Genomic DNA, 23360 nt, shown 5'->3' with positions numbered 1-23360 from the left:
TCTTTCCTCACAGCTCAGGCCTTCCAGCTCAGCCAACATTCTGGTCAATCTCCTTTGCACCTTCTTTAGTGCAATCATATCCTTCCTAAAATGTTTTGAGCAAAACAGCACAAAATACTTCAGTGTGGCCCAACTGACATTCTGTATAGTTCCAATATTACTATGTTGCTCTTGCATTCTGGTAAAGGCAACTGTTAAAGGCAAGTACCTTCTTAACCACCTTATGTATCTGACCTGCTAGCTTCACAGATCTGAGAATATGCAAACCAAGGTCCCCAATGTTCAGTACTTTACCAGGATCCAACCGTTTAGAGTGTGATCCCTTGCCTTGTTAGTCCTCCCAAATGCATGACCTCACAGTTTTCTACATTGGATTCCATTTGTCACTGCGCTGTCCTTCTGACCAGTCTGTTCATATCTTCCAGCAGTTTACTGCTATCCTCCCCACTGGTTACCACCCAATCAATTTTCCTATCACCTACGAACTCAAGATTATGCCCCTTCATTTCAGTCCAAATATTAACCTACACCACAAACAGCAATTGAGCTAGTCATATGGATGGACTTGAAAACGAGGATAAATTTTCATGTCATGGTGCTGCGAAATTGTAAGCCAAGAGGTCAGCAAGCTCAACAGTAATAGGGAAGAGAAATGATGTGAGTTAAGGCACAGATAGCAGAGCTTTGGATGACCTAAATCTGACAGAGGATACAATTTGAAAAAAAGAAAAACATTATTATGGCCATGCTTACGGGTGACAGTCATAAGGGATTCAGCAGCAATGAATTGAGACAGATGCAAAAACAGTTGATGTTTGGTTGGTGGAAATAGGTGGTGTTATTGTTAGAACACACACAAAAATGTTGTAACTGAAGAAGAATCATATCAGACTCAAAACATTCTCTGTTTCCCTCTCTTCAGATGTTGCCAGACCAGTGAGATTTTTCCAGCATTTTCTTTCTTTGTTTCAGATTTCCAGCATCCACAATATTTCGGATCAACGGTACAGCGACATGTGATTGGAAGCGCATCTTGTGATCCACGAGATGGAAAGGCTGCAAACACCTGAGATTGCTGCTATGGAGAGAGTGGTGGAGGCAGTACTTAAGAGGATGGAGTTTGCAGCAAGATAACAAGATTTTCCCCACCACCCTCCCACCCCCGCCAATACCCCACTAACCCTGTCTGTAACTCAAGCAGGTTCCTGCACAATCTCTAAGTGCCTGAAATATAGAGTCATAGAATCATACAGCATGGAGTCAGACCCTTTGGTCCAACTTATTCATGCCATCCAGACATCCCAATATGATTTAGTCCCATTTGCCAGCATTTAAACCTCTTTTATTCACAGTCCCATCCAGATGCCTTTTAAATGTTGTAATTGTACCCACCGCCACCACTTCCTCTGGTAGCTCATTCCATATAAGCACCACCCTCTGCGTGAAAAAGATGCCACTTTTTAAATTTGTACCATCTCACCTTAAACTCATTCCCTCTAATTTTGGACTCCCCCAGTATAGAGAAAAGAACTTGGCTATTTACCCTTTCCATGCCCCTCATGATTTTATAAAACTCTAGGAGCTTACTCCTCAGCCTCCAATATTCCAGGGAGAAATGCCCCAGCCTATTCAGCTCTCCCTATCACTGAAACCGTCTAGTCCCAGCAACATCCTTGTCAAGATAATAAAGTGTGAAGCTGGATGAACACAGCAGGCCAAGCAGCATCTCAGAGGCACAAAAGCTGACGTTTCGGGCCTAGACCCTTCATCAGAGAGGGGGATGGGGTGAGGGTTCTGGAATAAATAGGGAAAGAGGGGGAGGCGGACCAAAAATGGAGAGAAAAGAAGATAGGTGGAGAGGAGAGTATAGGTGGGGAGGTAGGGAGGGGATAGGTCAGTCCAGGGAAGACGGACAGGTCAAGGAGGTGGGATGAGGTTAGTAGGTAGGAGATGGAGGTGCGGCTTGGGGTGGGAGGAAGGGATGGGTGAGAGGAAGAACAGGTTAGGGAGGCAAAGAGAGGCTGGGCTGGTTTTGGGATGCAGTGGGGGGAGGGGAAGAGCTGGGCTGGTTTCTGTGGTGCAGTGGGGGGAGGGGATGAACTGGGCTGGTTTTGGGATGCGGTGGGGGAAGGGGGGATTTTGAAGCTGGTGAAGTCCACATTGATACCATTGGGCTGCAGGGTTCCCAAGCGGAATATGAGTTGCTGTTCCTGCAACCTTCGGGTGGCATCATTGTGGCACTGCAGGAGGCCCATGATGGACATGTCATCTAAAGAATGGGAGGGGGAGTTGAAATGGTTCGCGACTGGGAGGTGCAGTTGTTTATTGCGAACCGAGCGGAGGTGTTCTGCAAAGCGGTCCCCAAGCCTCCGCTTGGTTTCTCTAACGTAGAGGAAGCCACACCGGATACAATGGACATTTAACATCCTTGTCAATCTTTTTTGCATGCTCTCAAGTTTAACTACATCCTTCCTATAGAAGGCAACAGAATTGCATGCAGTATTCTAAAAGTGGCCTCACCGATGTCTTGAATAGCTGCAACATGATGTCCTAACTCCTAGACATTCTATTACAGTGATGACATCTTCAAACTTGTAAATAGAGTTAGAGCAAATTTGATCACACAATCGTTTGTATAAGGAGTATAGCGGCTGAGTACGCAACCTTGAGGGGCACCGATGTTGAGGATTATTGTGGAGGAGGTGTTGACAACTATGCTTATTGATTGCAGTCTGTGGGTCAGGAATTCAAGGATCCAGCTGCAGAGTGACGAGCGGAGTCCTAAGTCTCAGAGTTTGGAGATGAATTTGCATCTTTGCATTCTACGGATTGAATGTAGGGCAAATCAAAATTCATAGGCGTCCCATCTATGTTGCTGATGTGATTTCATGGATACAATTTGTTTTTGCCACTTTCTAATCATGATATATCACAACCTGGTAGTTTTTAGCAGAGGTGGTATCTTAGCAATTTTGGTCTTCTGTTACAACATTGAGCTGCTTTGTCCCATAAAATGTCTACATCAACTAGCTGTTTGAAATCTTTGTTGGACTTAGGGTCATATATTTGGATTTGAGCCATATATTTGGATATTGGTATGTATTTATAACTTTTAAAAAGCAATATGAATTTCCAATTAATGATTGAAAGGATGGTACTCTAATACTATGTGGTTCAAGATGTTCACTATAATGAAAAGGCTGAAAGTCTGAGTAATTAAACACTATCACTGTTGACAACTTATACTTCAAAATGCAGGGAGTAATACGTTTCTTGTTTTAAATGCAAAAACACTTCATTGGTACACATAACACTGTCTTTTAAATGGACATTCAGTGCCCCCAGAATCAGTCCAAATGATTCTTGAGACTTCTGTATTTTTTCCCTCATCTACCCGCTAACATCTTTGCAGTGAGAATGTTACTGGAGATCTTCCTTCTGGAGCGAGCAAGGTAAATCTTCCAGCTTCATTTTAACTCCTTTTGAATTTTTAAAAATTCAAGCTTGAGCTTCTACACACATTCTGGCAAGTTGAACCATAGAGCCTTTAGAATTTTAGTACTCTCTCTCAACATCTCTGGCAAAATAATTGTTTCTGATATTCACTGATATTTTAGGAAAGTCTTATAAACTCTGAAATTGTAGTAGACTTAAGTGATTATAGGGTGATGACGATTCTGACAATTTTGAAGACCATTGAAGACAATTTTAACGCACGTTCCTCAATATCAGACCAGCAGCAGCTCCCTATTCTGATGTGCATTTAGCCTCAGACATCGTCTACAAAGTGGATTCCACCTCCTTATATTCTCACTTATAAGTTTTTCATTGAATTCCTTTGCTAGTTTTTTGACGAGTTAGTAAATGTTATGATTTTTAGTTTGAAAACACCTTCATGCTTCAATACTTTTAGTGAAGAAGCCATTTCTGTTTCTCACTCACTAATGCCATATTTAATTCGCTCTTTTAATAAATACTGCTGCTGCTGGAAATCAGAAAAAACACAGAAAAAGCTGGAGAAACTCAGGTGGTCTGGTAGCATTTGTGAAGAGAAAAACAGAACTGACATTGAGTGCAATATAATTCTTCTTCAGAAAGTTCCTTTACAATACAACCTGCATCATCCACTTAGTCCCATAGAGGAATACAGAAGTACAGACTCTTCTGTCCAACTTGTCCATGCACATACTTTGATACATTGATCATTATACATGCAGTATAATTTGGATGACTGTGACGCCAATCAATTCGGAAGCAAAAACAAGAAGGCAGATTACTACCTGAATGGCTTTAAATTGGGAGAGGAGACTGTGCACCAGTTGCTGAAGGTAAGCTGGCATGTTGGCCTTCACTGCGAGAGGTTTCGAGTCCAGGAACATGGATGTGTTGTTGTAGTTGTACAGGGCCTTGTTGAGGCCACACCTAGAATATTGTGAACAGTTTTGGTCTCTTTGGAAAGATCCTCATACACTCAAGGGTGTGCAGCGAAGGTTTACCAGGCTGGAGTTCTGGAGAATGAGTGGGTACGTCATAGAGACTTATAAAATTCTAACAGGACTGGAGAAGGTAGGTGCAGGGAGGGTGTTCCTAATGGTGGGTGTGTCCAGAATCAGAGGTCGCAATCTGAGGATTCGGGGGAGACGATTTAGGACGGAGATGAGGAAACATTTCTTCACCCAAAGAGTGGTGAGCCTGTGGAATTCATTACCACAGGAACTAATTGATGCCAAAACACTGAATGTATCAAGAGGCGACTAGATATAACACTTGGGGCGAATGGATCAAAGGTTATGGGGAGAAAGCAGGATTAGGTTATTGAGTTGGACCAGCAGCCATGATTGTGAACAATAGCGGAGCAGGCTCGAAGGGCCGAATGGCCTCCTCCTATTTCAATGTTTCTACGAATTAAACAGGGTTTAAAACTGCCGCTCAAATGTCATCCACAATGTCAAAGGGCAGCAAACGCACCAGCTTGCAATGAGTTCAGAGTGCGCCAGACACTACCTTCGTGGTACCTGAACCTCCACCCGGCCCACAGCCCGAGGAGCACGAACCAGGGGCACTGAGGAAGTTCTGAAGGGTCACCGAACCCGAAACGTTAACTCGGATTTTTTTTATCTTCACAGCTGCCAGACTTGCCGAGCTTTTCCAGCAACTTCTGTCGTTGTTCCAGGTACACTACCGCTCCCCCGCCCTCCTGCCGTCTGATTGGACCGCCTCACCCCCACCTCGCCCTCCGGCCTTCTGATTGGACCGCCTCCCCACTTGGCCTCCTGCTGTCTGAATGGACCACATCCCCCCCCCCCCCCCCTTACTGTATGAAGGCACCGCACCCCGCTGCTGCACCAATTGGAACACCTCCGCCCCCCAGCCTCCTTCTGCACTGATCAAACCGCCTCCCACGCTCACGCTTTTCACTGCAGCCTTCTCCCTCGCTCTGTTTGGATCTCCGCCTCCTCCCCCAGGCGCACGATGCTCCGATTGGGCTACCGTCTTCAACCTTCGGAGTACGCTGCCCTGATTGAGCCGCCGCCTGAAAGCAACGGAACGGCGGCTACCGCGTGGGGGCGGGGCCACCGCTTGTGACATGTCACGCGTCACTTCCGGCAGCGGGGTAGGCGGAGCTAGGTGACGTCCCACCCCTGAGCAATGTGTCAATCGCGGGGCCCCGTGCTGCATCTCAGTGCACGGCAGGAGCTCAGTGCTCACCCTTCCTCTTTCTCCTCCACTGTGGGTGCAATGGATGGTGCAGTAAGTCTGGGGGTTCGTCCTTTCGCTCCCTTCTCCTTACCCCCACCCACCTTCCTGCCACTGTGAGCAGTTAAACATAATCCCATAGCATGGTTGGGGGAGGGTGGTTTTGAGAATGGATGCTACAGGATTGATGGGTTGGGATGAAACAGGATGGTTGTTGGCCACTACTCCCCGATAGATTTTGTAGGTTAGATGCCGTTGTCACAACACCAAGCTAGGGAAAACGTAACCAGTTCTGCTGACCAAGATATATGTCCTTTCTGTGCTTTCACCCGTCTGCTGTAAAGCAGTGAACTTAAAAGATATGCTTGTCTTTAAATTGTGCAGGAGTTTTACAAAAAGTTGTGAGAATTTAAGGTGAGATGTGCTTCGCTAAACTAGGGGGAAATGTGTTGTGGGCAGATAACATAATTTCTCCAAATGTTGCGAGTGCTGATGGAAATGTCAGTCTGTCTGGCAGCAGTTGTGGATTGACGGTTAACATTTCAGGTCTGCTGATGAAGTCACATCATGAACTTGATGCACACTTTGCTTTGGTGGTCAGGATCAATGATGTATTTTCTTTTTATTTGTATTATACAGTTTGTTAATTAAGTGATGCTGTATTAACAAAGCAAATGTTGTGTTGTTTCGGGGTTTACAAATGCTTCATTTGGTATCCCTTCAAATTCTTGCTCTAGATCAAGACTCCAATAATATCCCAAAATCCTAATATCAGCCATTGTGAAATTTCTATTTTTCACACCTTCTTGCAGTCTCTCACTAGGATTGCCAATGAGGATTTGAAACCAAAGTCCAGTAGTTCAGGGTGTTCCAACCCGTGCCCTAAAACTGATGTCTTGTAATCTCGTGGATTCTTTGTACATTGTAATATAGGTGTGCTGTGTTCAAATTTATTCTTCAGGTCGCAGATGCACTGGTCAGTAAAGAATGATTTCTGATAAACTTTCCACTCATCTCCACCACATTGTATGCCTTTTACTTTTGCTTTCGCTTTCATAAGAAAAAGCATAGAATGGTAAAGATTACTGGGAAGCCTGAGGACTGGGAAGCCTTTTAAAAAGCATGTACTGCCGAAGCTATTTGAGATGATGAAATATGAGAGTAAGCTATCTAGTAATATAAAACAAGATGGTAAGGTTTTTTAAGATATCTAAAAGTTAAGAGAGAGGCAAGAGCGGACATGAGATCCTTGGAAAATGAGACTGAATTGGTACTTTGCATTTGTTTTCACAGTGGAAGACACCAACAGCATGCTTAAACTTTGACAGAGTTTGGGCCAGATGTGAGTGTAGTGGCCATCACTGAGGAAAAGGTGCGAGGAAAGGTGAAAGGTCTGAACCAGACCTGGACTTGCTCATTGCCTGGGCTAGATGAACTACATTCCAAAGTTCTGAAGGAGAAAGTGGAGGAGATTGGGCAGACATTGGTGGTGACCTCTACACTTAATCACTTGAGTCAGGGAAGGTGTCAGAGGACTGGAAAATGGTTAATGTAACACCATTGTTTTTAAGAAGGGAGGGAGGCAGTAGGTAGGAAACAGTAGGCTGGTTAGTCTGACCTCAAGGGGAGGTCATGCCTGACAAATTTGTGAGGATTCTTTGAAGTCAGACAAGGGAGAGCCAGTATATGTGATCTATTTGGATTTCCAGAAGGCCTTGACAAGGTGTTACACAGGAGGCTACGAAATAAGAGAAGAGGCTGTGATATAGGGACAAGGTATTGGCACGGATAGAGAATTGTCTGACTGACAGAAATGGGATAAAGGGCTATTTTTTCAGTTTGGCAGCTGGTGACTTCTGGAATTCAGCAGGGGTCTGTGTTGGGATCACAATTCATGTTATACATTAATGATCTGGATGAAGGACCTGAAGATATTGTTACTAAATTTTCAGATCACACAAAGGTAAGTGGGGTTTCAGGTAGTAAAGGAAGCAGGAAGGTTGCAGAAGTACTCGGGCAGGCTAGGAAGTTGGGCAAAGAAATGGCAGACAGAATACACTGTGCGAATGTGTGAGATTATGCACTTTGGTAAGAAGAGTAAGGGCATAGACAGTTTTCTCAACAGGGAAAAGCCTCGGAAACCTGAAGTAGAAAAGGGACTTAGGAGCCCAAGTCCAGGATTTTGTTAACCTTTCAGTTGCAGTTAGGAAGGTGGTTGCAATGTTAGCATTAATTTCAAAAGGGCTAGAAAACAAAAGCAGAGATGTACTGCTGAAGCTATTTGAGGCTCTGCTCGGATTGCATTTGGAATATTGAGAGCAGTTTTGGGCCCCATACCTAAGGAAGGATACGCTAACATTGGAGGGGGTGCACAGGAGGTTTACATGAATCGTGCTGTGGATGAAGGGATTGTCAAATGACAAGTGTTTGAAAATTCTGGGTCTGTACTCAATAGAGTTTAGAAGGATAAGTGGGGGGATCTGAGTCAAACTTACAGAATACTGAGAGGTCTGAATAAAGTAGACAGAGAGGATGTTTCCACTAATAGGTGAGACTAGGACATGAGGGCACAACATCACAGTGAAGGGATGACCCTTTAGAACTGAGATGAGGAGGAATCTTTTTAACCAGAATGTGGTTAATCTGTGAAACTCTTTGCTGCAAAGGGATGTGGAGGTCAATACAGATAGATCAGTACTTCTTTGGTAAGGGGATCAAGGGTTATGGGGAGGAGGCAGGAGAATGGGGTTAAGAAACATTATTGGCCACTATCAAATGGTTTAACATACGCAATGGGCTAAATGGCCTAATTCTGCTCCTATGTCTGTGGTCGTCTTATCTCTGATAACCAGCATTTATGCTGAATAGATGGACTTTAGGAAAAGAAATTCTGCTTTACATTATTTCTAAAGACTATTTCTAAATGGTATGAAAATGCTCATTAATGTAGTTTTTTGACTACTTTTTCATGAAGATGGCCTGCACATTATATTCTACCAACCCCTCATTTTATTATTCTTTAAAGGCATTATCCTGTTTCCTGTGCATCCTTTAATATTTCTGTGAAATCCTGTCATCTTCAATGGTTAATGCTTTAGTTGCTGTTCCATTCATGTTTGTTTCAAGAGGAGTTAGAATCAATCAATTCTGGTGTTTCTACTTGTAAACTATAATTCATGGAATACGAGCTAGGCATTGATTACAACATATTTATATGTTGGATCTTTACTCGTGTCAATGCATAGATGTGTCTTTGTGGATTTAAAAAACACTTATTTCCTTCTGAGAACTGATTTCCATGCTCTTAAGGTGTTCTCTTCCCTTCTGTTATGTAGTTTGGATCTGTTTGTATAGTCTCTGATAAAAATGATATATTAGCACTTGGAGAAGAGCATCCCGAGGATAAAATTTACCAAAAGAAAGTGCAGGTATGATATTGTTCAGTTATAGCTCTGTATATTTATCATGGCATTCACTAATTGTGGCCTGGATTTTATGTTATTGCTGAAGAAAGGTACCCACTATTTGTCTGAATGAAGGCTGTCAACAAAAAAGAAAACGATTAAGATGAGGCCATTTGCCACCCCTAGCCAGTTCTGACATTTGTTAAGATCATGACTGATTTGCTCATGGCGTGAATCCTGGTTCCCTGTCTGTACCCCAAAGCTTCGACTCACTTGCTGATCACAAATCTATTTTCCTCAGCCTTGAATATATTCAATGACCTGGTCTCCACTCCCTCTGGAAAAGATTATTCTACAAACTAACTTTGAGAGGGGGGAAAAAAGAGTTCTTTTTATTTCCGTCTTAATGAGCTGTAATTGTAAAACTTCCTTCTGCCCTCTGTTTTAGGGGAAAGGAAACAGGTGCTTAGCATTCACCCTCTTACATCCATTCAGGATCTCAAAACATTTTCAATGAAATCGCTTTTCATTCTTTTAAACTGTAGTGGGTATAGGCCCAGCCAGGTCAACCTGTCGTCCCAGTAATTTGTCATATGAAAATTCACTGAACTGCTTCTATTGCAGTTGTATTCTTTCCTAAGTAAGGAGATCAAACTGTACAAAACATTCCAGATGTGCCCTCATTATTACCCTGGTAAGATCTCTGTCATGTAGCTTTTTTCTTTGCAGATGGTCCTTTTAAAAATAGCCGCCTGGACACAGTGATGTTTTGGTTGGCAGCAGCACTTTTATCAGCAGGCAGATAAGGAGCCAATCACACTGGCAAACAACAAAGTTGAAAGCCATCAATATTCTTCATTTCTAATTTAGATTTTAGATTAAGGCAGAAACTAAACTAAAGATAAACATTTATTTAAAACTAATTGAAAGATTATTTTTCTTATATGGAGAAATTTGGTACTCCACAAATATGAAATTAGCTTTTCAGAGTTGATAAGAATAGCATTAATTATTAACCTGGTACGCTCAATTACACTGAATTTAACAAAATGGAGGACAGTGTCAGAATGGAAGTTATTGTCACTTCAGTTGATTTTTCCATTGATTGCTCTCTGGGGTTACAGAGTACAGTTACTGACTGCAAATTTTGGATTTCAGCATTTTTTGCACACATGTGCAATCAAGAAGTTCACTTTCAGATGTGTACTGAGGATAGCATCTTAACGATTCTTACCATCACTACCAATGTAAAATCTAGGCCAACTTGTGTCTGCAACATTACATTAACCTTTTCGGGCAGCTGTTGTTAAGAATTCTAATTCTCTGTGCAGAAATGCCTATGTCACCTGCAGTATAAACCTATGATGATAGTCAGAATGGTATCTGCATATATTAGTGGTGTGGGGTAAGTATTAATGATACTGCCATTTTTCAAAATGTAAACTTTACATATTAAATTGTGCTTCATTTTTAAAATTCTGTCCAATAAACTGTTCTGGAAATCTATTTCATAGAATCCCAACTGTATGGAAACAGACCATTTGGCCCAACATGTCCATACTGCTCCTCTGAAGAGCATCCCACCCAGACCCATTCCTCTATCCCCGCATTACCCATGTCTAACCCACCTAACCTGAACATCCCAAGGCATTTAGCATGGCCCATCCACCTAACCTGCACCTCTTTGGACTGTGGGAGGAAACCGGAGCACCCGGAGAAAACGCACACAGACACGGGGAGAATGTGCAAACTCCACACAGCCCGAGGGTGGGATTGAACCTAGGTTCCTGGTGCTGTGAGGCAGCAGTGCCAATCACTGTGCCACCCTGCTGCTCAAACGTCATGTGCCTGTAGCTTGTTTGATAGCATCTTGTTTGGACCTATACAGAGTAAATGTGACATTGTAGCAGTTATTGTACACTTAAATATAAATTAGCTAACAGGTTTTCATGATGTCCAGAGGTTTACCTCTGCCAAGCTGCTAGGCCAACAGTCCATAGAGTCATACAGCATGGATCCAACCAATCCATGTTGAACATAATCCCAAACTAAACTAGTTCCACCTCCCTGCTCCCGGCCCATATCCCTCTAAACTTTTCCCATTCATGTACTTATCCAAATGTGTTTCAAATGTTGCAACTGTACTGACATGCACCACCACTTCCTCAAAGTTCATTTCACATGCAAACCATCCTCTGTGTAAAAAAAAATTGCGTTAAGTCTCCTTTAAATCTCTCTCCTCTCACTTTTAAAAATGAGCACCCTACGCTTGAAATCACCCATTCTAGAGAAAAGATCATTCTCGGGAAACCACCATTAACTCCTGCTGTGTTCATCCAGCCCCACACTTTGTTATCTTGGATTCTCCAGCATCTGCAGTTCCCATTATCTCTGATCATTAACTCTTATCTGTACCTTTCATTATTTCATAAACGTCTATCAGGTTGCCTCTCAACCTCCTAGTCTCCAGTTTTAAAAAAAAGTTCCAGCCTATCCAGCCTTTCTTTATAGTTCAAACCTTCCGTACCTGGCAATATCCTGGCAAATCTCTTCTGAGCCCTCTCCAACGTGATAGTATCCTTTCTACAACTAGGCGACCAGAATTGGACACAGTACTGTAGAAGAGGCCTCACGAATGTCCTGTACAACCCAAACATGATTCATCCAGCTCCTATACTCAAAGGACTGAGCAATGAAGGCAAGCTTCTTTTTAACCACCCTGTCTATATGTGATGCAAACTTAAAAGAATTATCTACCTGCAAACCTAGGTCCCTCTGTTATTTTAACACTACCCAAAACCCTCCCATTAACTGTATAAGTCCTACCCTTGTTTGTTGTACCAAAATGGAATACCTTGCATTTATCCAAATTGAATTCCACCTGCCATTTTTCAGTCCATTGGCCTATTTGATTTAGATCCCTCCGTAATCTTAAAGAAACTTTCTTTATTGTCTACAACGCCACCAATTTTGGTGTCAGCTGTAAACTTACTAACCATGCCTTCCGTATTCTCATCCAAATCATTTACATAAAAATGACAAACAGCATCCAGAATCAATCCCTGTGCAAAGGCCTCCAGTCCAAAAAGCAACCCTGACGCCTGTGCCCCATGTGACCTAACTTTACTAAGTAGTCTACCATGCAGAACCTTGTTAAGGGCTTTACTAAAATTCAAATAAGCATGTCTATTGCTCCGCCGTCATCAATCTTTTTGGTAACTTCCTCAAAAAAATCAAACTTGTGAGATACAGTTTTCCTCGCACAAAACCATGCTGACTATCCCTAAGATAACATGGTGTGAGGCTGGATGAACACAGCAGGCCAAGCAGCAGAGGAGCAGGAAAGCTTGACGTTTCAGGTCGAGACCCTTCTTCTGAAATGGGGGAGGGGAAGGGGATTCTGAAATAAATAGGGAGAGAGGGGGAGGAGGATAGAAACTGGATAAAGGAGAAGATAGGGTGAGAGGAGACAGGTCAAAGAAAGAGGTGGGGTTAGAGCCAGTGAAGGTGAATGTAGGTTGGGAGTTTGGCGGGGTGGGAATAGTCAGTCCAGGAAGGACGGACAGGTCGGGGGAGGAGTGCGGATGAGGTTAGTGGGTAGGGGATGGGGGTGGGGCTTGAGGTGGGAGGAATAGTTAGGAAGGCGGGGACTAGCTGGGCTGGTTTTGGCATGTGGTTGGGCGGAGGGGAGATTTTGAAGCTTGTGAAGCCCACATTGATACCGTTGGGCTGCAGGATTCCCAAGCGGAATATGAGATGCTGTTCCTGCATCTTTTGGGTGGCGTCATTGTGGCAATGCAGGAGGCCCAGGATGGACACGTCTTCCGAGGAGTTGGGCGGGAGGAGGAATTGAAATGGTTCTCGACTTGGAGGTGTAGTTTGTTGCAAACAGAGCGTAGGTGTTCTGCAAAGCGGTCCCCACGCCTCCGTTTGGTTTCCCCGATGTCGAGGGGGCCGTAACGGGAACAGCAGATACAGTATATCACATTGACAGATGTGCAGGTGAACATTCGTTTGATGTGAAAAGTCTTCCTAGGGCCTAGGATCGGGGTGGGGGGGGGTATAGGGGCAGGTGTAGCACCTACTTTGGTTATCCCTAATCAATTCTTGCCTCACTAAATGTTCACAAATTTTATAATCGCCTCCAACAATTCTCCCACAACTGACGTCAGACTCGGAGGTGTATAGTTCCCCGGTTTCTCCTTAAAATCTTTCTTAAACAAAAATACAATGGCCACCATCCAGTCAGCAGGCAATTCACCCATAATTATAGATGATGCAAATATTTCTGCTAGGGGTCTCGTAATTTCCCAGAATTGTGATACATTAGATTAGGTCCTAGAGATTTATCCACCTTTATATTCTGGAAGGACTTCTGAACCTCCTTCTTCTGTAATGTGAACTGTTTTTAAAACATCAGAGTTTATTTCTCTGCATTCTCTAGATTCGATTTCTTTCTTCGCGGCAAAAGCTGATGTAATATGTTCATATCTCTTCCCATCTCCTGGGGTTCAACACAAAGCTGACCTCCTTGATCCTTTGAGGCCCTACCCAATCTCTAGTTACCCTCTTGCTCAATTTATTTGTAGAATCTCTTTGGATTATCCTCAACCTTATCTGCCAATGCTATCTTATATCCCTTTTTTATATTGATTGAGGGAGAAATCAGGAATGCAAAGTGTGTAGGGGCATTCTTAAGAGATTCAATTGAATGAAGTTGTCTATATCTAAAATAAGATTTTTTTTTACTAGAACCTCAATATCTTTATATATCCATTGTTCCTTAATCACACCAGCCTTACAGAAACAAAATCATCACACTGTTGAACACCTCCCACTTGACAGACATCTTTCTACCTGTGAACAGTCTACTGCAATTAACTTTTGAAAATTCTTGTCTCATACCAATAAAACTTGTCTTCTCCAATTTAAAAACTTTAACTTTTATGGAAGGCTTATCCTTTTCCATAATCAATTTGAAACTAACAGAATTATGATCACTTGACCCAAAGTGTGTTCCCCACTTTTACTTCAGTCATCTGTCCTGACTTATTGCCCAAAAGAAGGTTTACGTTTGCTCCTTCTCTAGTGGAAGCATTCACATATTGATAAAGAAAATTTTCTTGAACATACTTGAAAATTCTTCACCATCCAAACCTTTAACACATTGGTAGCCCCAGCCAATGTTTGGAAAATTAAAATCCCCCATTTTTACAACCTTATTTTGCTTACATATATCTGAGATCTCCCTACATATTTGTTTTTCATTTTCCCTCTTGCTATTGGGAGGCCTGTGGTACAATCCCATCAAAGTGATCTTTCCTTTCTTATTTGCAATTTCTACCGCTATATTTTCACTAGACAATTTTTCAGAATATCTTGTTGAGTTACTGCAGTAATGTATTCCTTAATCAAAAACACACCTGCACCCCCATTCCCTTCTCTCTCACACACATTTTTGCCTCCTCTTCAATTCTTCCTGCAGCATCTAAAATCTGGAACATTGAGCTGCCAATCTTGTCCATCTCTCAGCCAACTTTTTGTAATAGCTACGACGTCCCAATCCCATGTTCTTAACTATGCCCTGAGTTCGTCAGCCTTATCTGCAATACCCCTTGCAGTGAAATAACTAATTAGTTCCTGAGTTACTACATATTCTGACTCTGTCTGTTGCTAAAGGACGTGCTGTCCTCACGTTCAGAACCTTCCCCATCAATCCTTCTGTTTACGTTACTACTTAGGATTCTTCCATTTGCCCTCTCAATCAGTATAAAGTCTCTTATGATGGAAGGAGCAAATGTCCCTGCTAAGATATTGGTCCCTTTCCAGTTTAGGTCTTTTATAACTTTTCTTTCCCAAAGCCATTTAAATATGCTCCAAAGCTTTTCTGTTTGGGCAGCTGTCAGCAATTATAGATTAGATACCACTGACACTTTTTTAAAAAACAAACCTACTGATGCCCTAAACATTGCAATTAAAATGGACACATGACTTCATTGTTTTAATCACCCAACAACATGCAAAAACAGATTATGATATGACCTACATTCTAGTTGGGCATTGAGAAACTAATCCAGGAATGAATTATTAGTTTAAGAAACTCATGAGCTACAGATTATGCCCAAAGTCACTTCACACATTCTTTACAATCAGACTGACTTCAGAAGCTGGATAGATTACACAGTCCACACAATGAGAGAGATGTATGCAGTCTTTCGGAACTGCAGTGCATTTTTAAAAGGGAGACAAAAAGACTTGTATCATTGATTTTTTGGTTCGTGTAGATACCAAGCCAAAAATATCCACTCTTGGAATTCTTGCTGGACTAATATAAAAACCACATGTGCTTCACATAGGGTCAAACCCATTTCTTTAACTTATTATAATATCTACAGTCAGCCTGTGCCCCAAGTCACACATGTTTCAGAAAATTGAGGAATAGAAGGTCGTGATTCTAAACACACAGTAAGTATAGTAGCCTCAATGAAGAAAGAAAAGATTTAACTTTCTGGATGTGGTCAGAACTGAAACACTGTACATATGGCTACCTGTAAACTTGCAAGCTGCTCAGGTATAATAACTCTGCCAATTATTTACCAGTTAAAACATTAGTTATCTTCGTTTACAGATGCTGCCAAAACAATTGCAGTTTTAACTTTTTCCCGTTCTTTTTATGTATTGGATTGTTGCATTTTGTTTTCTTAAATATTTCAGTCCTGAATTCTGGTTCTTATAAATCACTTGTATGAGTGAGGCCTGACTCCCCAAACGTCCTGAATGTTTATCGTTACTTTTGTTAACATGTCTGGGTAAATAAACAGTAAATCTTGTTCAGTAATTATTTTTCCATCATTCCCCATTTTCCACTTTGAAAATAATCGTATATTAAATGTTACCTTATCAAAAAGTGAAAAATTTTATCATTTTCTCAAATGATATCTAACTTGAGCAAAGAAAATAATTGTAGCTAATAATCTAATGTTTTATAAATCACCCTTGAGTGCAATTTTTATTGACTTCTTAGCATTTTTAAGATTGCCATAGATTGTTGCCTGTGCCTTTAAGATTGTTTACGTAATAGCCTTTTTTTCATCTCTTGGGATGGTGTTGTTGGAGCTTCATTTTGAAACATCCCACTTTAATCAAATTAAATTTGAGAAGCTACAAACCAAGCACATTGTAAAATCAGGACATGGTGGAAAATTTTATGGTGGGTTAACAAGCTTATTACCAGTGTGATCAAACCAACAAACCTTTGTGTAGCACAGCTACAGGCCTTTAGCAACTCTCTAGTTCCAGCTGGTTTATAAATTTCATAAGCATAATAGCTTGAGTTATTTGGAGTTAAACACTGAACCAAAACTTCAACAAAATGTATTTATGGTCATACTAATAATTCAACAGCAAATCTCTTCCATGATTTTGTTTTCTGTGAGACTCCAATGTGAAACTTCCAAATAGTTTTGCTTTTCTCAGTTCATTTTTCGCTAAAAAAAATTGCTGATATAACTATTTGCTTTTTTTAATACACATGCCAAGGTACCCTGAAACGAAATTCCTCAAGGTCTACTTTCCATTATGCTAGCTTGAATGGGTAAAGGTTTTCAGCAAACTTCATGTGACTTAAATGTTGCAAAAACTGAATTGGAAATTACTTGTCAACTTATATATGAGATTTTGTTTTTAAGGATATTAGTCGAAAATATGCCTACTTCAGAAAAACACTTGGCGATGGCAACTGCTTTTATCGAGCAGTAAGCTTTGCTTACTTGGAGTCGCTGCTTGGAAGTAAAAAGGGAATACAAAAGTAAGTTTATTTTACAGTCATTGCTTATAATATTGTATTATATTAAGGATAGTTTGAGTGAAAAGTGTTGTGTATGCAAGGTAGCGATGAAAATTAGTTCCGATTTGTGTTTTTACAAGTAGAATATGTTAGTCATTGATTCTTCTTGGGTATGGACATAACTGCTAAATATAAACAGACACCAAATCTTAATTTATACAATTAACAGATGAGTGTAAATGCATGCCAATATCCCGCAGGCAGGAAATGGCTGTGCAGATTCCTTTATATTCTCAGTACCTACACAATCTGTTCCAGCCCCATAAATCTCATGTCTGTTCTCAGCCCGTTTTGGCCACGTGCATCTCGTATTTTAATTGTTTCTTGGTACTTTAGTAGATACGCTTTCAGCTGCCAGTGTCATTGGCTCTGGAATCCTACTCTACACTTGTTTGCATCTGCTTCACTTTTGTTCTGTTAGGCACTCATTAAAACTCACCTCTTCAATCAAGCTATTAGTGATTTGGGCTAATCTCTCCTTGTGGTTTAGTGTCATTCGACTTTTCCAGATCATTGTGAAGCTCCATGGGGCATTTTATTATGGTAAACGCACAACCTAAGTATTTTTGATTGTTGTAATATCTTCGTGTGGCAAGTGTTAATGTTGATACTGGGTTTTGCTGTGTTATTTTAACATGTTACAATAGAATTGGCAAGGAAGAATACTATTAATTTAGAAATTACTGAAAGTCAAAGATTTTGAATTTTGTAAGATTTTTACACTTTGTGAAAATACTAATAGCCAACACATAAAGGTGTGATAATTTTCTAACAAATCGTAATAAGTGAAAATCCTCTCAATATTTCAAGCATTAGCTTAAATACTAATTACTGTTTCTCTGACTTGCTTTCGTTTTAGACTTAAGAAGAATTTAATGCAAAGTCGAGAAGAACTTTCATCTGCTGGATTTGTGGAAAGCAGATTTGAAAATTCTTTCACCACAGTGAGTATTTCATGTAAGAATTGAAGGAAATGACACGTTTTGAAAGTTTTGTGCTTCTCACTGAGCTGTATAAAATAATTAAGCATGGATTAGTTCCAAATCCATACTCAGAATTTGAGATATTGTATAGAATTGCAGTCCTTTCCTCCAGTGCGTGTTATCAATCATAGATCTAATTATTTTAAATACAAGTCTGCTAGTACGGCTTTAGTTTGCTTTTGTCGTGGAGGGTTATGCCCATTAATTGAAAAAAATTGTCATTGGTGAACACTCCACTTTGTTGTTGACTATTGATCAAAATAAGTGATCTACATTTTCTGTTCTAATTTTGCTAAGCAACTTTTGCAGTTGCTTTTTATAAAAAATATGCATTGATGCAGATAGCATTGATACTCTTGGATTATCTGGTTTTAGTTTATGGATACGATTGACGTGGTGGAAACGGATGGTTCAGTTTCAAAACTCCTTGCTGTTTTCAACAATCACGGTGTTTCAGATCACCTAGTGCAATATCTTCGACTGCTAACGTCTGCATACTTGCAGAAACGGTCTGAGTTCTTTGAGCTTTTCCTCGAGGGAGGTGTAAGCGTTAAAGACTTTTGCACTCAGGTGAGTTTGAGTTGATTATATTGAGGAGGTTCATCTGCTGAATGTGAATTTCTCTTTAAAATCTCAGGACAGAAAAATATTTCTTGGTGAATACTAATAAACAGATTAGTTAACAGAATTGGGAGGAGAAGTCTTGAACTCTTAATAAAGATTACTCCATCACTACACTATTCAAGAAGTGCTGCGATATTAAAGATGCCATCACTTGTTTGCAATATTAGACTGATTAGACTCTTTTGCATTGGTTTTTGAATTAGTTGAAAGTAGAAGTAAGATTTCAAAGATACCTGGATGTCACTAGATTTTGATTAAACTATCACATTGGTATTATATTGAAAGAGGAAATAAGAAAAAAGACTGAAGTGGACAACCATTAATCAATAGAAGGGTATATTGTATTCTTGGAAAGGATGCCATGAAGTCTATGTAGTTGACAAACGGTTTCAACACCTAGTGCCTTTTATCCTGGCCACCTGTGTAGTCTTTATTCAGGATTTACCTATTTTCAAAGAATACACAAATAATCCAAAACAATCACTGAAGTTAAACTTGGAGGCAAGTTAGATACAGTTAATATTGAACATTTCCATACTCAGCCTGGGCAGGCAGTAAGACGGGAGAATGTCTGATTTTTAAGGTGGTTGGTAAATTTTTTGATCTTTAGGGTTAGCTAATTGGAAATAGGTGGTCCCGTTTGCAGTGCTATTCTACTCAAAGAACAAAGAAACCTACAGCATAGGAACAGGCCCTTTGGCCCTCCAAGCCTGCGCCGATCAAGATCCTCTGTCTAACCTGTCATCTATTTTATGACGGTCTGTGTCCATTTGCTCCCTGCCCAAATATATCTTAAAAGATGCTAACGTGTCTGCGTCTACCACCTCCGCTGGCAACGTGTTCCAGGTACCCACCACCCTCTGTGTAAAGAACTTTCCACGCATGTCTCCCTTAAACTTTCCTCCTCTCACTTTGAACTCATGACCCCTAGTAATTGACTCCCCCACTCTGGGGGAAAAAGCTTTTTGCTATCCACCCTGTCTATACCCCTCATGATTTTGTAGACCTCAATCAGGTCCCCTCTCAATCTCCGTCTTTCTAATGAAAATAATCCTAATCTACTCAACCTCTCTTCATAGCTAGCACTCTCCTTACCAGGCAACATCCTGGTGAACCTCCTCTGCACCCTCTCCAAAGCATCCACATCCTTTTGGTAATGTGGCAACTAGAACTGCACACAGTACTCCAAATGTGGCCAAACCAAAGTCCTATACAACTGCAACATGACCTGCCAACTCTTGTACTCAATACCCCGTCCAATGAAGGAAAGCATGCCATATGCCTTTTTGACCACCCTATTGACCTGCGTTGCCACCTTCAGGGAACAATGGACCTGAACACCCAGATCTCTCTGTTCATCAATTTTCCCTAGGACTTTTCCATTTACTGTATAGTTTGCCCTTGAATTTGATCTTCCAAAATGCATCACCTCGCATTTGCCCGGATTGAACTCCATCTGCCATTTATCTGCCCAACTCTCCAGTCTATCTATATTCTGCTGTAATCTCTGACAGTCCCCTTCGCTATCAGCTACTCCAACAATCTTAGTTTCATCAGCAAACTTGCTGATCGGACCACCTACACCTTCCTCCAAATCATTTACATATATCACAAACAACAGTGGTCCCAGCACAGATCCCTGTGGAACACCACTGGTCACAAGTCTCCAATTTGAGAAACTTCCTTCTACTACTACTCTCTGTCTCCTGTTGCCTAGCCAGTTTTTTTATCCATCTAGCTGGCACACCCTGGACCCCATGTGACTTCACTTTCTCCATCAGCCTGCCATGGGGAACCTTATCAAATGCCTTACTGAAGTCCATGTATATGACATCTACTCGTAAGCAAGTTCAGACATATTGTCAGAAAGGCAAGTTTCACACATGCCTAGTGACAAAAATAACTGGTGTCCTGAATTTTGCTTCAGTGAGTGGACTGGATTTTCCCCAGTGTCATCCTGAAAATTGATGAATTCCTTTTCATTTTACTCACGAGTTAGTTTGTGAAGCATGATTTGCACACTAGTCCCCTGGATGGGCTTGATATGCTTTTCCCTCGTTCTGTATGGTTAGGTACTAAAGATCTTTAGGCATTATTTAAAGAATTTTCTCAGGGCCAATGTTTCTTCCTTAACACATATTCCCAAAGACACATTAGCTGGTCACGATTTGAGAACTCACTATACATACCAATAACAATGCTGAAGTTTAACTGGAGAGATAGTGGTGCCGTATGCTGTTGTTTTTATGCAGTAATTGTTCAGAGGTGATGATTTCCTGAAAACATGTTTGATACTCATGAACTGTATGTGGTATAGTAAAATCGTAGAATCCCTAGAATGTGGAAGTAGGCCATTCGCCTATTGAAACCACCCATACCCACCCCCTACCCCCTCCCTGTAACCTTGCATTTCCAATGGATAATCTACCTAGCCTACACATCCCTGTACACTATTAGCAATTTAGCATGGCCAATTAATCCAGACTGCAGATCTTTGTACTGTGGTAAGAAACCAGATCACCCAGAGGAAACTCTCTCAGACACAGGGAGAGTGTACTGCAGCTTCCAAAATGGAAGAGGGATAATGAGGAATAAGTTGGAAGTAGAAAGCTCTCTTCTTCCTCTCTTGATAGGCTATTATGTAGATTGAGGACTTTCTTTTTTTCTCTTTGATTGCTGCCAGCTGATTTCTTTCCTAAATTGTGATTTCCGCGTATAAGTGATTTCTGTACAAAAGTATTTATTCAGATGACACACATTAATCTCAATGTATCACATCTTGAATGTCTAACAGTATAAAGAACTTTAATGTACATTGTATGAAATTAATAATACCAAATTTCCCTATTGTAGGAAGTGGAACCAATGGCTATGGAGAGTGATCACATTCATATCACTGCGCTGACCCATGCATTGAGTTTACCAATCCAAGTGGAATATATGGACAAAACTGACACTGAAGTTAATCATCACGTCTTTCCTGAAGGGGCAAAACCTGTAGTTTACCTCCTTTACAAACCAGGGCATTATGACATACTTTATAAAGCAAATAAACCAAAATAGTCTTCAGCTTGCCTTGTGACACCAGAACAGTTTTAGTGCTTGAAACGGGGCTGAGGGAAGAGGAACTGATTTTTGATAAATTTATGAACACAATCTTTAAACCATTTTTCTGCACAATACAAAATGAATGTATATTCCTGATGAAAATGGAAGAGTTAATTTAGTATTGTTGTCCTAATTATAAAGCATGGTTGTAATGCACTGTGTACAAATAATGGCATCTTTCAATATAGCTTTGTAGCAAAATATACATTCCCGGTAGAGTTTAGCTTTTTGTCCTTTTTCCCTTTAACTATTTCTGTATACCATTTGATTTATTTCTTGATCCATGCTGGAAGTGTTCAAGGATAGAGACTCCTCTTTCAGAATGAAAAAAATCTTTTCCTCATAAATACAGGAGAGATCTGAACCTTTACTGGTCCAAAATTTTAACGTTAGTGACTTTATTTTCTGTCTAGTAATTAAAGTATACTTTACTGTAGGTAAAAATCAACACTGGCACCCTTGTGACAGGTGAAACATTTGAGTCTTTATGCAGAATAAGCAAATACAGTAATTTGGACTTTGAAATGCAAATAATGATCATGTCTAAATTGAAAAGGAAGGATTGGACGTATTAGATAACTATGGTGAAAAGTGACTTTCTACTTAAATGTATATACATAGCTATAACAATTGTTTATATTCTCATTTAATACATATTTGAAAAGTAAATGGTTATAGTTGGACCAAATTCCCCCAGATAAACACTCTGCCATCTAAAACAGTTGACATTTTTGGATTACACTCATCAGTACTGTGAAATATAGAAGCTTTTATCTTTTAGTAATGTTTTTTAAATTCTGTACTACCAAGTATTTTTAAGTAAAGCTCATGAACATTTAAAAACTTTTTCTGCTGCTCTTCCATTTGAAGAAGTATTTATTGTTGACAATCGTTCAGTTGTAGGAGATGGTATTTTCTGTAGGATGAAATGCTGCATCTTTCTGACTACTAACAAAGACTGGTCGGCCTTATTTTGTTTGGTAATCAGAATTCTTACAGACCTTGCACGTTCTGGACATGCTGTTTATTTACAATGCTTTAAAAGTTGCATCCTCTGTGCTTTGAGGATGTAATTGAGTAAGATTTTAAATCTTCATATTGAAGACACAGTACTGTACAAGTTCTGGGATTTTATTAAAGGCAATAAAAGATATAGCCACTGAATTATACACTGATATGAGCTTATTGCATCAGTTATTTTAACAAAAGAATGATTAGTTCATTGTATTTGTTCACACAACTTGCGCTTTTTTGTATTTTTATGCTTTTTGACAGTGCTTAAAGCAGTTTCTTGGCTGGCTAATGGCAAATTAGGCAATGTTAGCCTACCAAATTGTGTCGGGTACTTGGTCTTCAGGTAGTTCTTAAACACTGATTGCAAAAGCAAATATTTCAGCTGTTTCTTCATTCCTTTTAACGTCCTTTGCCTTTGCTTTTCATCACCATTACAGTCTCCATCTAAAATCAAGTGCACAGTTTAGATTCCTGTTAAACATGTTCTTTGATGTTCATAGTTTGGGCCTTATTATTGGGCTCTTAATTATTTCAATACTTTTGAATTATTTGAGTCAAAAACTTCATGAAACTGCATAAAATAGAGGGGGGGGGGGGGGCGCGGTGCAAAGTAACTGAACCAGTTGATTGTCTAGGGAATCCAGTGTTAACCTAATAATCTTGAAAGTATGCGATACTGTTCGG

At 40.5% G+C, this 23360-nt stretch overlaps 2 protein-coding genes across 8 annotated transcripts in view; one reads left to right on the top strand and one right to left on the bottom strand.

The window, feature by feature from the left end:
• Positions 1–5452: 5452 nt before the first annotated feature.
• On the top strand, positions 5453–22824 carry LOC125455472 (ubiquitin thioesterase OTUB2-like). 5 transcript variants are annotated; one of them, XM_048537543.2, is made up of 6 exons: positions 5453–5614; positions 9033–9125; positions 16790–16908; positions 17807–17891; positions 18306–18500; positions 21408–22824. In XM_048537543.2, exons 1-6 carry the CDS (start codon positions 5588–5590, stop codon positions 21615–21617), a joined length of 729 nt encoding a protein of 242 aa, XP_048393500.1. In that variant the 5' UTR covers positions 5453–5587; the 3' UTR covers positions 21618–22824. The 5 variants fall into 5 exon arrangements, with proteins under 5 accessions (XP_048393500.1, XP_048393499.1, XP_048393498.1 ...); XM_048537542.2 differs by lacking the exon at positions 5453–5614 and adding an exon at positions 5630–5751; XM_048537541.2 differs by lacking the exon at positions 5453–5614 and adding an exon at positions 5630–5763.
• Positions 22129–23360, bottom strand: part of ddx24 (DEAD (Asp-Glu-Ala-Asp) box helicase 24) — a 41187-nt gene continuing 39955 nt past the window's right edge. For all 3 annotated transcript variants that reach the window (XM_048537539.2, XM_048537540.2, XM_048537538.2), the window contains exon 9: positions 22129–23120. In XM_048537539.2, coding sequence (XP_048393496.1) covers positions 22882–23120 — 239 coding nt within the window. In that variant the 3' untranslated portion in view covers positions 22129–22881. The remainder of the gene's footprint in view (positions 23121–23360) is intronic.

The sequence above is a fragment of the Stegostoma tigrinum genome, chromosome 10 (assembly GCF_030684315.1).
Source record: "Stegostoma tigrinum isolate sSteTig4 chromosome 10, sSteTig4.hap1, whole genome shotgun sequence".
In the NCBI taxonomy this organism is placed as follows: Eukaryota; Metazoa; Chordata; class Chondrichthyes; order Orectolobiformes; family Stegostomatidae; genus Stegostoma; species Stegostoma tigrinum.
The sequence above is the reverse complement of the archived record's forward strand: the minus strand, read 5'-3'. Positions and strand labels throughout refer to the sequence as shown.

What these genes read in the sequence shown, in the direction of transcription:
- LOC125455472 (XM_048537541.2), top strand. Translation starts at nt 5,650, where the DNA reads ATGTGTCAATCGCGGGGCCCCGTGCTGCATCTCAGTGCACGGCAGGAG. An exon ending in ATGGTGCAGTAAGTCTGGGG is followed by an intron (nt 5,764 to 9,032) that starts GTTCGTCCTTTC and finishes TCTGTTATGTAG; the next exon opens with TTTGGATCTGTTTGTATAGT. An exon ending in TTTACCAAAAGAAAGTGCAG is followed by an intron (nt 9,126 to 16,789) that starts GTATGATATTGT and finishes TTTGTTTTTAAG; the next exon opens with GATATTAGTCGAAAATATGC.